General features: G+C 39.9%; 2 protein-coding genes across 3 annotated transcripts in view; one reads left to right on the top strand and one right to left on the bottom strand.

Annotated features, from left to right (window-relative positions):
* REEP3 (receptor accessory protein 3) overlaps positions 1 to 1815 on the bottom strand; it is a 99892-nt gene extending 98077 nt beyond the window's left edge. Inside the window, exon 1 of the mRNA XM_055590473.1 lies at positions 1588 to 1815. Coding sequence (XP_055446448.1) covers positions 1588 to 1619 — 32 coding nt within the window. The 5' untranslated portion in view covers positions 1620 to 1815. The remainder of the gene's footprint in view (positions 1 to 1587) is intronic.
* JMJD1C (jumonji domain containing 1C) overlaps positions 1169 to 14781 on the top strand; it is a 317588-nt gene continuing 303975 nt past the window's right edge. For both annotated transcript variants that reach the window (XM_055590393.1, XM_055590424.1), the window contains exon 1: positions 1169 to 1428. The gene's annotated coding sequence lies outside the window, so the exon portion shown is untranslated. The remainder of the gene's footprint in view (positions 1429 to 14781) is intronic.

The following is a 14781-nucleotide window of genomic DNA, read 5'->3' as shown; positions in this document are numbered from 1 at the left end:
ATCAATGATCAAAAAAAGAAAAATCTGACTTTGATGAATGCAAATTAAATAAGTGCTTCACAATTTTCTGTCAAAGAACTGGTTAAAGGAACCCCGATAATCAAAAAAATACAAACAAAACAACGCGACAATATCTTAACTGGATACTTGATTTTCCAGGCACTGACACAATTGATAGACACCTACTAGGTCAGGAAAGTTATGTCTGTGTTATGAAAACGTAGACTCAAAAGAAGGCCCCAAAAGGCAAAAAAACAAAACAAAACAAAACCCTAAAAAACAAAACTTTAAGACATCTGTGGTATTATTTCTTGATTTTTAATTTTGTACAGATGAACATGGGACCCTCTGAAGCTAACTAAAAACTATACCTAGGAAGAAGAAAACTGCATTCAGACAATCAAATTACACATCTTGAATGCTATTGTAAATCAAGTTAAACAGGACTACTATGCGATTGATTCACTCTCAAAGAAAAAACAAAACAAACCCAAAACAAAACACAAAACAACAGAAAAATTAGCTAATTCTGATTGAGAAATAAATGAGCAATCTGGCAATGTTCTTTCTTCCACATTATAAAGCTAATCGGAGAAGCCTGCCACCTGAAAACATTTCAGAAAGGTACAGAGATAATACTCCTACAGAGATCATGATTAATGAATCCATGGGCCCCTGGCTATAACTACGTCACTGTTGTTTACTTCGTGACTTTCGTGTTCCAGGTGGGGGTTAAGTCAAGAAGGATTGGAGGAAATCAGTTTAAATGGTAGTCCAACCTTTACAGAGTAATCCCCACAACTCAACTAATTGTTTTCGTATGGGCCTGTAACACTTAGTGGTAAAAGCACAATGAAATGAATGGATAATCTGAACAAAGGCAAGAGGCACCTGCAACCTCTCAATCCCTTTGCAAATATTTCCACCACGACAGGGCCAAATTCTGGGATCCGTTCGAGCAGGCGAGTGTCACCATTCAATAATGAGCTCCTTTCTCGATAAGCTGTAAATCTCGGGGCAACTGAGACCCTTCCTAAGGATCTGAGCTGGGAGCGGTCTCAGATTTTTAGACAAATCTCTCCTCCTACCACACGTGACCGAGAGGCAATCAGCGGCCCTGGGAGACCCGCAACGCACGATACAAAGGCTCGGCGCTGCCACGAAATCCTCAGGAGGATCGCCGAGCCTCCCGCGCTTAGCTTCTGCGGAGCCTGCGCAGGGCGCCGCCGCGAGGCGCGCCGCTCCCGGGCCCGCAGGGCGGTGCCGCGCAGCGCGGGGAGAGGGAGCAGGGAGCGCGCGCCGTCTGCCCTGCGCGCCTGCCCACCCAGCGCCGCGGGAGCAGGGCCGACGAGCCGCACGCAGTCCGGCCGCACCGCAGCAGCCGGGCCCTCGGCCGACGCAGGGAGCCCCGCAGCGACGTGGACTAGGGTGAGGAGGCCGAGGGCTCCCAGACCCCGGGCAGGCCCGAGGCCGGGCCAGCACACCCCGCCCAGGCCCGGGCCTTCCCTTCTCCTCCCGGCCTCTGCCGCCACCCCCGGCCTCCAGGGCCTCGCGTGGGGGCGGAGGGGCGCCGTGAGCGACACTTACACCACAGCTCTGGAGATGATCCAGGACACCATCTTCCCAGGGGCTTGGGCCCCACCTCGGGGGCGGGTGGGTGCCGAGGGTGGCGGACCAGGCGGCCAACGGCAGGCCGCGCGCCCTCCGGCTCCTCGCACTCCCCGGGGCCGCGCTGGCGCCCTCGGGAGCCGGGCCCGGTGTCTGCGCGCGGCGGCCGGAGCTGCGCGGCGGTCGGTCCCCCCCACCCTTCCCCGCCCGCCTGCGGAGCCGCCGCGGAGCCAGCCAGCCCCGCCCCTACGCTCCGCTGATAGGCGGCGGCGGCGCGTTGGCCGAGGCCAAGTCTGGGTTGCCCGGCTCCGGGGGCTGGGCTGCCGGGACCCCTGCCCGCGCCGGACGGCCTTGGGGCCTGGATCCTTGGCTCTAACCTCCCTGCTCTGGCTCCTTTCGTCCAGCGCGTCCACCAGGCGTAGAGGGGAGAGGGTAGTGAGAGGCTGAGGAAGGGGACTTGGGGGTGAGGGTTGTTAATATCTGTGTGAAAAGCAAAATAGTAGTCGTGGAAACTCTCTCTCTGACAGAATCCTTTTGGACCAGGCCCTAGATTCTGGAGAGGAGAAATTTTGAGATGTGTTTAGCTACATCGGTGTTCTCACTGTTTACTGAGGCCCTGGACATCATCAAAGTACCGCATTTTCAGGCAGAGGTCGGGAGAATCGTTGCACAGGCCTGTCAGGAGTCTCCTGGTTTGTGGTGCAATGCAGGGAAGGGCAGAGGAGGAAAGCCTTGATTTCAAGTTTGCAGTAGTGAGTGTGTAGATAGCACTGTTCTGGGCCTCTTACGACATCTTCCCATCACAACATCCGCAAAGCCTGTATTACAAACACACCTCTGACCTGCCAGATATTCAGAGTAAAAGTTGGGCTTAGGATTTCTGACCTGTCTTGCTATTTATAGCTGTCTGTTTTTTTGGGAAGTTGGGTTACTGCTCGCACCTTGCAGGTCTCGCAGGTGTCTTAATTTCAGGAGGCAGAATTTAAACTCTGATATTTTTGGTGGCAATACCGAATCGAGGAAGTGATCTTGAAATTTAATTCGCATCTTTTTTTTTTTTTTCTGCTAAGATGGTAATAAGAGATAATTCTAGTATTCAGATGGTACGAAGAATAAAGGATGAAACGTGGGCTTCAAGCCTTTAATTAAAAGTTCTAGGAAATATAATAGTTTGTTTTGTGACCATATTGTAATTTATTCTTTTTGTTCCTCAGTTTCCCTGTAGTAAAAAGAGATCAGTAATACTGCAGTTTGTCTCTTGCCTTCCAGGGGTGACATGAAGTACGCAAAATACATTTTATAAAATTCTGCCACTTGTTTGAGAGAAAATAAAAAACGAATAGGAGATAATCTTGAGTTCTTTTAAGGTCCCAGGTTCAGTACATTAGTAATGTTTTTGTTATGCAAGGAATGAAATCGGAAACTCCTTTTTACTTTTGGGTAGGCTTTTTACTCTTGGGTCGCAAAGAGTTGGACACGACTGAGCGACTGAACTGAACTGAGGCTCTTTTTGCTTATTTATGCATTTTAAGAACCTATATATTAATTTCAGGGATCTCATTAATGAAAATTTGCATTTGTCTGGAATCATTTTTGGCCATTATTCAGCATTATTTGAAAATCAGATGTGCCACATAAATACCAGTTTTCTAAAAAGTTCTCTTGCCCAATAAAACTCAAAGTATTTGAATGGCATTCAGATTCCTCCACAAACTGACCCTAAATGTTTTTACAGCGTTAATTTTTCCTGCCCTCCCAGTCTCTAATGTATTTTTTCCCTTACCTTTCTTCTCTGAACCAAGCTATATTTTCATGCTCTGTGCCTATGCCTGGACTTGATGTCCTGATTTTCATAGTTATTCATTTTCTCCAGGCCCCTATAATTAATTACTTGAATTTCTATTTAATGCCTGTCATTCTGCTTTATATTGTGTTTTACCTAGGTCTGACCTACTGAATGGTAAAATGTTTAAGGACAGGTGTGGTTATATTAGTTATTTGTGTTTTCCTATTCTCTAGGATAGAGTAAATTACCCAGTAAAAATTCAAATAATGTTTTTTAAAACTTTTACAACTCAGAGCCTAGGTAATGTTTATTCCTGTCTAGTACACTGGAAACTGAGGTTTAGAGAACTCACTGCCAGTGACCACATAACTTACAGGTGATAGAACTGGAACTCTAATGCATATTTCCCAAGTGTTCTTTACATTGTACTGTGATAGTCGAATTGTGTTTAAGACAGTAGGTCCAGATGGAGGTTCCCTCTAGGGGGAGGTTTGGAGGTATTTTTTGGGGGTTGTTGGAATGATTGCAGCTAACCACTAGCGTTTGATGGGTGAGAGCCAGGGATGCTATATACTCTTTCTAGGTGCACAGGCTGTCCTGAACAAAGAATGTTCCCATGTTTTGCAAGGCTTAAGAACACACTGCCTAAACACACACACACACACACACACACACACTGCCTGACATTTGTGTAATATTTGTACTTATCTGAATGTAGAACCTCTGTTTTATGTATAAAGCATGGTTTTAACCGCTACTGAATTTTCCAGTGTCTATTTCTATATGCAACTTGTAAAAGAAAGATTTGTTTTGTTCACAGTTTGATCAGGAGTTGTTTACAGTTTTGGAAAATTGTGTCACAAAGTACTTTGTATTCATAGCTTTCATGGTTAGCTGGTAATTACTCTTGAATGTTTTCTAGTTCCGTTTTGTTTCAAGATTAACATGCTGAAATACGTATCTTATTTTAAATGATTTTCATTTCACTTTTCCATCCATATTTTATTTAAGATAGATACATGGGTTTGTTTGAAGTCTGTAGGGAGATTGTTTTTAATTTCATTTCTGGATGATAAAGCAGAAGCTGGAAAATATTTTATGAAAGGGGAACATCAAGCCTGATTTGGTTGAGAATTCTTAGTCTAAACAGACTGTAATTTCATCTGAGGAGTTGCCTTATGTGAGAAGAACCCGGAGTTTAGTAGTGGGTGTACTGGGCTGTGCCTTGATAGTTGAGATCTCCAAGTAGATGGCTTTTAGATTAGTGCTTCATGGTGTAAGGCAATTCGGAGACGTGGGAGAAAAGGGAATACATGACCTGCTGCCTTTTAACGGGTGGTCTCTTTTGGCATACTTGAGACCATTTCTTGTTTAGAAGATGGAAAATTGTTTCTTTAAATACTAAACTTAATTGCTTTTTAAAAAGCATATTGCTAATATTCATTTGAGTGCTTCCTTCACTGTGTTCTGCAAAGACTCTTTTCTTTGGGTGTTGTGTTTAATCATGGTGGGATGCAGCATATTTAGGGCAAAGGACATTCTATCAGGAGACCTTTTTCTAATTGCCATTCATGTGATGTTTGGCAAGTGTATCTTTGTTTCCTGTTAAATGAGGATAATATTATGATAATCAAATGCAAGGGGTTTTAAAGAGTAAGGGTAATTAGGCTATTAAAAAGAATTGATTTTTCTTCTGCATTTTCACTTTTAGAGTTCCTGGGAGATATGTGGAATATGTGTCTCCTACATGTTAAAGGAGCTGATTTATTAGAAAAAAAGAGTGGGAAGGTACCTCGGAGAGCAGGTAGTTAGAGAATTACAGAGTACAGAGATAGTATCTAATCTATATAATTAATGAGTATACTAATGAAACTGAATACTAGGTCACCTTCCCATTTCTGTTGGTGGAGTATTTTCCAGTGCTTGAAAATATTTTTATGTATAGAAGGGCTAAAATCACTAGCTTTTATAGTTTATTAAAAGTATAGTCTACCTTTAATAGTTGTTTAGAAAATGACATGAAGATCTTAAAGAGAATAACTTAAAAGACAAAATCTGTTGTTTTTCCATCTGCGGCTAGATGAATGTTTTTTACCTGTTAGCTAGTTTGCTTTATGGTATTATGGTTACAACAGGCCAGTTTTGGCATCTGAATCAAATTATAAAGAATGTTGAAAATACCGTAATTGAATTGCATTAGAACAGAAAGATTAGATTCTGAATTAAGTATTTGATAATTACTAGCGAACATTTGATGAAGAAAGCAAAATGCATCTGCCGGTGGCTGGGTCTAGGGAATGTCTGGGTCTAGGGAATGCACGTATCTGAGGCTGTTACACATTTGAGGTAGTAGCTTTGGTTGCAGTGATGAAGGATTTAGACATATTTCAGGTACTTTAGCTGTTCATTTAAATCATAGTTCCCAGGTTTGAAATCAAGGTAGATCTATGATTTCAGGTATTGTTCAGGTACATATTGGGTTGTTATGATGTAATTTACAGAGAACTGAAATATTTGGTAATTCTATTATGTCCACTAAGCAGAACCTTAAACAATTTTTGTCGATAGTTTTGAGTGGTAGTTCAAAGAACATGGAATACAATTCGAAAGGGTAAACAATGTAAAGTGAGTCTTCTTTTATCACTTGTCTCCAGCTGTCCACTTCCTTACAAGGCCTATCTCTGTTGCTGGGTTTTTGTTTTTGTTTGCTGAGAGTCAAGTCTTGAATAAGAGTTGTATATAGGTATTTAAGATAAAAGTAGAATTTTACATCAGTTGGGACATGATGTAAAATTTAGTAAATGATTTTTGTGACAGCCAGCTAGCCATTTAATAAAATCTGAAGAAAAAGTAATTCTTGATGGATAAGAACTGTAAATGTAAAATCTAAAAGTACCATGAAAGTATAAAAAGAGAACACATGTGAAGGCAATGTAACCTTGATAATGAAAAGGCCTGTCAATGTGTGCCGTAAAATCAGAAACCAAAGGGGCAAATTTCATAAGATTTGATTGCATAAGCATTTAAAACTCTATGTCGTCAGAAACAATATAAACAAAATTTCAAGACAAATGACAAATTGGGGAAAAACATTCGTAAAACCAAGGGTTAACATTCTTAATATACAAAGCACTTGTTAAAAAACCATTAATTAAAAACATATCGCAAAACTCAGAATATCTTGTTTCCAGTCTGGCATGTAAGAAGGAGCTTTAGGAGTTGCCACTGTGTTCTAACAACAAGTAAAAAGCTGGACAAACTAAAAAAATTAACAGCTCTTTTTAGATGCTTCAGAGAAATGAGGTCATAAACATCCTCCCAAATTGGGAGAGAGGCAGTACAGAGAATTAAAACTCACCAGAGTGGAAACCTCTGCAAGGATCAGTGCTAGGGTAGGAAAGCCTAAACCATAATTGAATCTGGAGACCCAGTGTGGACAGCTCTGAGAGTTAAAAGCTGCAGGAGAATCCGATCTTCACAGTTGATGTGGGAGAAAAGTTTCTCCCTGCTGGAAGTCGGCAGGGGAAGGAAAAAGAAACCATTTTGAAATACACCAAATACTCTTTGAAATACTCTTTTTAACAAGTTATGCCCTCAGGAGAAACTATTTCACCGGAACCTGACCTAACAGGGGAAAGGGAAATACTCAGCACCAGGCTAGATCTAGCCTTCCACCAGGGCTTGCCTCCTTCCCTCTCCTTACCTTACCTTGAAACTCCTTTATGTAATTACCACCGTCCTTTAAAAAAAAAAAAAAAAATTATTCCTGGTTCTAAGAAAGCATGTACTCCTTGCTAAAAATCACTTGAAGAAGCTCTTCATCTTTCCTTTCCTTCCAGATCCTCTGGGCTCTTCCTTCTTCTCCCCTTCCCTAACACTTTCCTCCCTTACTGTATCCTGTTTTTGAGACTTACCTATTGTTACTTGTGACTGTAGTTCATAGATTTCCGCCACTATGTAATATCCATCCTGTGTAGTATATACAGTATATTTTTCATTCCAAATAAGGATATTTTGGATGTTTAAATTTTTTTTTGCTCCAACTGCTTATGTGAAGGTTTACCTAAGGTGTGTAATACGTAAAGCATCACGTTTAAAGCATATAAGCATCATATTTTAAAAATTGTAGATATTTTTATGTTGTCATCCTTCCTAGTAAGCGTCTCGAAAGCAGGAATTGATGTCTTCCACATCTCATCCTGCATTACCAGCCTTACATATAAGAATAAATGTTTGCTTCATTAAATTGAATTTTGTTCTTTACTGTTCATGCAGCACCCTCTTGAAAACTCAATATTCTATAAGCCTCAAATTTCAAAAGAGAGAACTATTGGGAATCAAAATACTTGGCCATGTTATAACATGTGAAAAAATTGCATTGAAAAATTTCAACAACTTGATCAAAATACATACGAATTAGCAGGGTAACAAATGTCAAGAATTCTTATCTGACAGTTTTAAATTGGAACATTCTTAAAATATTAAGCTATTACTTTAGTTTCTCTTTCTAGTGACGGAAGTAATAACCCCTAGTTGGTTGTGTAATATTTAACTAGTGTTTACAAGAAACTTTTATTTCAGAGGTCTAGACTAGTAGGAATAATGTAGTTAAAAAACTCTAAAAGCTAAAACTGGTTATATTTTTAAACATTAGGGAATGTTTAGCTTTATGTTATAATTTTATTATAGGACTTATACTTTAAAAATTTTTTATTTTATATTGGAGCATAGTTGGTTAACAATGTTGTGATAATTTCAGGTGTACAGCAAAGGACTTGTACTACTGTATTTAAAAAAAAAGCTGTTGCTCATAGGGTCTTATTGGTACCGTGTTGAATAGTTTCTTTTTTTTTAATATAAATTTATTTATTTTAATTGGAGGCTAATTATTTTACAATATTGTAGTGGTTTTGCCATACATTGACATGAATCCGCCATGGGTGTACATGTGTTCCCCATCCTGAACCCCCCTCCCACCTCCTTCCCCATCTCATCCCTCTGGGTCATCCCAGTGCACCAGCCCCGAGCACCCTGTCTCATGCATCGAACCTGGACTGGCGATTCATTTCACATATGATAATATACATGTTTCAATGCCATTCTCCCAAATCATCCCACTCTCGCCTTCTCCCACAGAGTCCAAAAGACTGTTCTATACATCTGTGTCTCTTTTGCTGTCTCACATATAGGGTTATCGTTACCATCTTTCTAAATTCCATATATATGTGTTAGTATACTGTATTAGTGTTTTTCTTTCTGGCTTACTTCACTCTGTGTAATAGGCTCCAGTTTCATCCACCTTGATAAAGAAGCACTCTCATGCTTTTTATGTACCTATCCTGGGCCTGGTACATTGGTTTTAGTTCAAAATAAGTGTTGCACCAAGGAGCCTGGATTTTATAATCCCAGCTCTAGCTTGTTAAACTGACTTGCTCAGGTCTAATCATTTATATCACTGGATTTCTGTTCCCTCATCTACAAAACAGGTAAAGCTTTAGACTGCTTATTTTTATAGGGTTATTAAGGTAATCCTTTAGACTGCTTGTCTTCGTAAGGTTATTAAGAGACTTAAACAAGGACACGTAAGAAATCCCTTTGTAAACTGAACTCTATAATCGGGATATGAGATATTATTTTTAGTTTAGAAAAATCCAGAAATACTCAAGACCACTTTTTGTAGTAGGGGGAACACTGAATTTGGGGAAAAATAAACTGTCATGTATGGGAAAAGGAATATGTGCAGATAACCACAGCCCAGGATAATGTGCCAGGCAAAAATCTTTACTGATTTTGAAGTTCATAGGCAAGGAAGAGATTGGTCTGTCTGGGGGAAAGGACACTGATGCTTTGGAAGATGATAGGCTTCCCTTGTGGCTCAGCTGGTAAAGAATCTGCCTGCATTGTGGGAGACCTGGGTTTGATCCCTGGGTTGGGAAGATCCCCTGGAGAAGGGAAGGGCTATCAACTGCAGTATTCTGGCTTGGAGAATTCCATGGACTATGTAGTCCATGGGGTCGCAAAGAGTTGGACATGACTGAGCGACTTTTACACACCCACACTTGAGTAGAATCATGTACGAGTAGAAAAGAGAACACGGCAGAAAGTCTCGAAAGTTCAGTGTAATGCTGGGAAACTCCTCGAAGTACTGTTTAGAGAAACAGAGCCTGGAGAGTGCATCTGTCAATGCCATACAGTCCTATAGGCCTCGAGGAACCCTTCCAGGGATTTTAAGCAGGGGAGTATTGTTTTAAGATGCACCTTTGTGATCCTTCATCAGGGTGAAGGATAGATTTGATGAAATATTGGAGGCAGGGTGATCCATCCCAAGGCTGTTATATTAACCTGGAGAGAAAATGATCAGGGGTTTAACCAAAGCCTCTTAATTTGAGGTTCACAAATTAGGTTTCTGAATAGAGTTCAGGAGGCAATGAATTTAGAAGGTGAAAAATAACTTTTTCTCTACTAATGTTTTCCTGAAAGTTAGCATAAACTTCAGCTATAAATGTACTGATACGAAATAAACTACAGTATTATTTGTACCACTTTTAACTTTTCGTGGATAGAAATCACAGGTATTTTCATATCACATTAAATTTTTGCAGGTGTCTTGAAATGTTACTTATACCACACGTCATTACTTTGAAACTATGGTAGATCTGCTGCTATGTTCAGTTCAATTCAGTCTCTCCGTTGTGTCCAACTCTTTGCGACCCCGTGGACTGCAGCACGCCAGGCCTCCCTGTCCATCACCAACTTCCAGAGTCTACCCAAACTCATGTCCATTGAGTCGGTGATGCCATCCAACACATCTCATCCTCTGTCATCCCCTTCTTCTGCCTTCAATCTTTCCCAGCATCAGGGTCTTTTCAAATGAGTAAGCTCTTTGCATCAGGTGGCCCAAGTATTGGAGTTTCAGCTTCAGCATCAGTCCTTCCAATGAATATTCAGGACTGATTTCCTTTAGGATGGACTGGTTGGGTCTCCTTGCTGTCCAAGGGACTCTCAAGAGTCTTCTCCAACACCACAGTTCAAAAGTATCAATTCTTTAATGCTCAGCTTTCTTTATACTCCAACTCTCATATCCATACATAACTACCGGAAAAACTGTAACTTTGACTAGATGGACCTTTGTTGGCAAAGTAATGTCTCTGCTTTTCAATATGCTATCCAGGTTGGTCATCCCCTTCTTCCAAGGAGCAAGCGTCTTTTAATTTCATGTCTGCTGTCACCATCTGCAGTGATTTTGGAGCCCCCAGAAATAAAGTCTGTCACTGTATCCACTGTTTCCACTTATTATTTACTGAGTTGATTAAAAAAGCATATACAGTGTTATCAAATCACATTTTTCGTACTGTCTTGATAACTATATTTTAATACAGTTGGTTTCCTTTCATCCCGGTGGTAATGAAAAGCAGTTGGTAGGTTGTGAATGTGAGATTCGAAAGGAGGAAGACACTGGAGTGAGGGTGGAGTAGACATATTTCTGGGGTAGAAGCATTGGTTAGGCAAAGAATCAGATGTTGTTAGATCCACCGTAGATCGTTGAGGTCATTTAGTCCATCGTCTCCCCAAATTTTCACACAAGAGATCGCTTTAATTGTTTTTCTGTTATGAATCCCATATTATAAAAATATTTTTCCTCAAAAATCTTTGATTGTTAATGGTTTGCTGCCCCCCCTCGCCTGATTTTTAACCAGGCGGGCAGCTTCTTGCTGTGACTCTTGGGACTTCCTCGGGACCTCAGCTCTGACACTCTTTACCCCTTATTTTGCCTCTTGTAGATTTGTCGTCTTCTACTTTATCCCAACCCTGACGGCCTGGTCTCTGCCACTTCTTAGAAGCAGAACCTCCTGTTCCCTCGGGTTTGTTTTTTTTTTTAAACCTCCCCAGTAAGTTGGGAATTTCAAGACTGACTGATGCCTTTCAGCACCTTATTCTTTTGTCCCCAAACTCGGTCTTGAGCCTTATGGTCAAGTGGGAAAGTTGAGGCCTGGCGGGCTTGGGCTACAGCAGGAAGGTGGTGGGCTCTGGTCTCTGGAGACCCTGGGAGTTGGGAGAGGAGAGCGAGGGTAGAGAGGCCAAGGTGGAGATGGGAAAATCTCTCACCTGTTCCGTGTTTGGCACTATCGTCTTAGACTGTTACCGTTTGCTAAATTGCAGGATGCAACTCTGCTGAAATAGTCTCCTTTCCCATTATCTTTCCAAAGGAGTGATTGAGGGCAAGAGGAGAAGGGGGCGACAGAGGATGAGATGGTTGGATGGCATCACCGCTTGGTGGACATGACTTTGAACAAACTCTGAGAGAGTGAAGCACAGTGAAGCCTACCGTGCTGCAGTCCATGGGGTCGCAGGGAGTGGGACATGACTTAGTGACTGAACAACAGCAAAGGAGCCAATTGAAATTTAGGCAGTTAGGATAGTTTTTTTTTGTTTCAGTATTTCCAGACCCTGCATTTGTGAGTTAAAGAAAAATGTGGAAGTGCTTAAAAAAAAATAAAAACAGGAGGATAATGTTAATTATATGACTTTAGAAAAAGGAAAGTAAGGCTGGAATAAGTTGATTATGTTAAAGTGTATGTCTAAAGACATGATCTTCCCTGGTGGCTCAGAAGGTAAAGAATTTGCCCTCAGAGCGGGAGACTTGGGTTCGAACCCTGGGTCAGGAAGATGCTGTAGAGAAGGGAATGGCAACCCATTCCAGTATTCTTGCCTGGAGAATTCCTTGGACAGAGGAGCCTGGTTAGCTATAGTCCATGGGATCACAGAGAGTTGGATATGACTGAGCGACTAACACACACTCACTTTACTTGATATGTTGTACAAAAAACTTCAATAATTATTAGCTATTATTCTTTTATAATTGTTATTTCTGCTTAGAGCTATGCAGCTCATATTCCTGGAATATTATATTGTAGATTTTGGATTCAGAGTTTGATCTTCTTATCCCCAGGTATTGATTCTCTCTCCTTTAACCACAAGAAAGATGAATTGAGAAAACAATTTATTACATTCTCAGTTGTGGGTGGAGGGAGATTAAAGACCTAGCTTTTTAAAAAAATCTCTAGCGTATTCATAAAAATAGCTGTTGAATATTCACTGAGTACAGAGTGAGGGGAAACAAGCTTCAGCTTCAATAGTAAATGGATAATGAGCTGCTGGTGATGTTTTAGAGGTCATTTTATGTCAAAGTAAGGAGATAGAAGGTATAATACTCCCAAATTGGCAAAATTTGTAAAAATGATTCTCACCTTAAATGTTTTCCATGCTTTCCATTTTATTGCAACACATTTCATAATTGGAATCTGTGCAAATGAATGTTCATAAAGTATATTTCCTTGGTAACCATTGGCATGTTATTTTAACATGCGAAGAAAACCATTTCCTTAGAAGTTGTATTTTAGTTTTACTTACTCATATTAAAAAAATTATTAAATGGCCAATTTGGCTAGATTTTAAATACTAAAATTGTGATACTTTTTTTTTTTAACCGTGTAAAGAATCTTAGATTTAGTACCTTTTAAGAGTAAGTATAAGGAGAAAGAGCTGAATGTGATATATGGTTTTTTAACTTAAAAATCAAAGCACAGTTAACATCGGTCTTTAGTCAGTTTTGCCTATAAATTTTAGAAAAGTTAAGTTCTATTATCTGATTTTTGTGGATTAAAGCTTAAAAGTTAATAATTTAAGACTTTTAAAGAATTTGAATAATACTGTGTCTCTCTGTTTTATTCAGGTAATAGGTTGGTAACTCCTTTTTCCAGGAGTATGTTGTTGTGTGGGGTTTTTTTTGTGTTTATCACTTTATTGCTCATAGTTATATGCACTTAATACTTATTATTTTAATGTGAATCCTATTAAATCATATTGTGCTAATGCTTCATTTTTGAACTAAAACAATTACAGGTTTTGAATAATTGTCAATATATGATACATTTCTTGTTTCTTAGGATCTCTAATGAATGATTTGAAGTTATCTAGTTCTATACTGTTAACTAGGGATTTTCTTTGATATGCTTAATCTTTATTTTAATGAATCAGTGACTCACCTTTTTTATATAAAATGTCTATTTTGTTATAAGGCATTATTAATTAATCAAAAAATTGAAACATCCTTGTTTATAATAATTTAAAATTTTTAGCCAGGGAGGATGTGAAAATTGTGAGGCGCTAAGTGTTCCAATAAGCGTAGCAGTTTGTTGGGTCAGGCAGTGCCTCGCTTTTAACTTTAATAACACCCCGGGACATTGCCCTGTGTTTATGGTGATGACCTTCACTAATTAAGGACAGGCAAAATAGAAATTTACATTATTTAGGAGGGCTGAAAAATGTTAAATATTTTGTAAGCAGAAGTCTTGGCAGTAAAAGATTTCTTTTGCTATTGGTTGAAATAAAACTAATTTTAATGCTTATCAGATAAGGAAATTGTTTCAAATACTTGAAGCTCTCTGAAGCCCCCTGCTTCTTGTGGATGAGAGATTAAGGGCAGAGGTATGGTCATGACTGTGATGCTGATAAGCCATCTCTTACACAGACATGGTTGGCCCCATTTGCAAACTACTGCTCTGTCTCCTTTCTTTCTGTTTTTATTAGATTAGTGACTTGATACATTTTCAGAGTCATTTCATTTACTTATTTGAGGTATAACTGCCAGTATCGGACTCTTCTGAATAACACTGCTTCTGTAGTACATGGTTGTGATGTTTTCATCATGAAGACCGTATCACTCATTCATTTCTGTCTCTCTTTCTTCACAATGTGCTTTCTTTTTTTAAAGAGGTATTTTATGTGTTAAAAAACATTTATTTGCTTGGCTATTCTGGCTCTCAGTTTTGGCATTCGGGATCTAGTTCCTTGACCTGGGATTGAACCCAGGCCCCCTGTAGAGGGAGCCCAGAGTCTTAGCCACTGGACCACCACAGTGTGCCTACTAATCCCAATGTTGATAATGTATTTTTAAAGGTCATTAAGCAGTGTAGCTAAATGATTAAAAGTGAGGATTTTATGCTGAATGATGCGGCTTGGATTCTGACCTCATCAGCTTGACTCTGTGTGATCTTTGGTCAGATACTTTGCTGTCTAGACAAGCCCTCTCCTATGGGCTTGTCAGAAATTAAATTAGCTAGTGTTTATGTAGTATGCTTAGTATGGGCCTGGTACAAAACGGTTACGTTTTTGTTTTAAATGATTGTCATACTCCGTGACAACACTATTACTTGATTGTCCAGTTTCCTGGACTAGTTGGTAAAGTTGTTGAGAAAAGGAAGAAGGTGTGGTTGTTTTGTGTGTGTATCTGTCACTCTTCCTATCCTCATACTTTGTATGCAGAGATGTCATTCTTGTATTATTTGTTTCAGTTATTTGAGACCTTGAAAGCCCAGGAGCTAGTA

The sequence above is a fragment of the Bubalus kerabau genome, chromosome 1 (genome assembly GCF_029407905.1).
Source record: "Bubalus kerabau isolate K-KA32 ecotype Philippines breed swamp buffalo chromosome 1, PCC_UOA_SB_1v2, whole genome shotgun sequence".
Lineage (NCBI taxonomy): Eukaryota > Metazoa > Chordata > Mammalia > Artiodactyla > Bovidae > Bubalus > Bubalus kerabau.
This window is presented reverse-complemented; position numbering and strand designations above follow the sequence as displayed.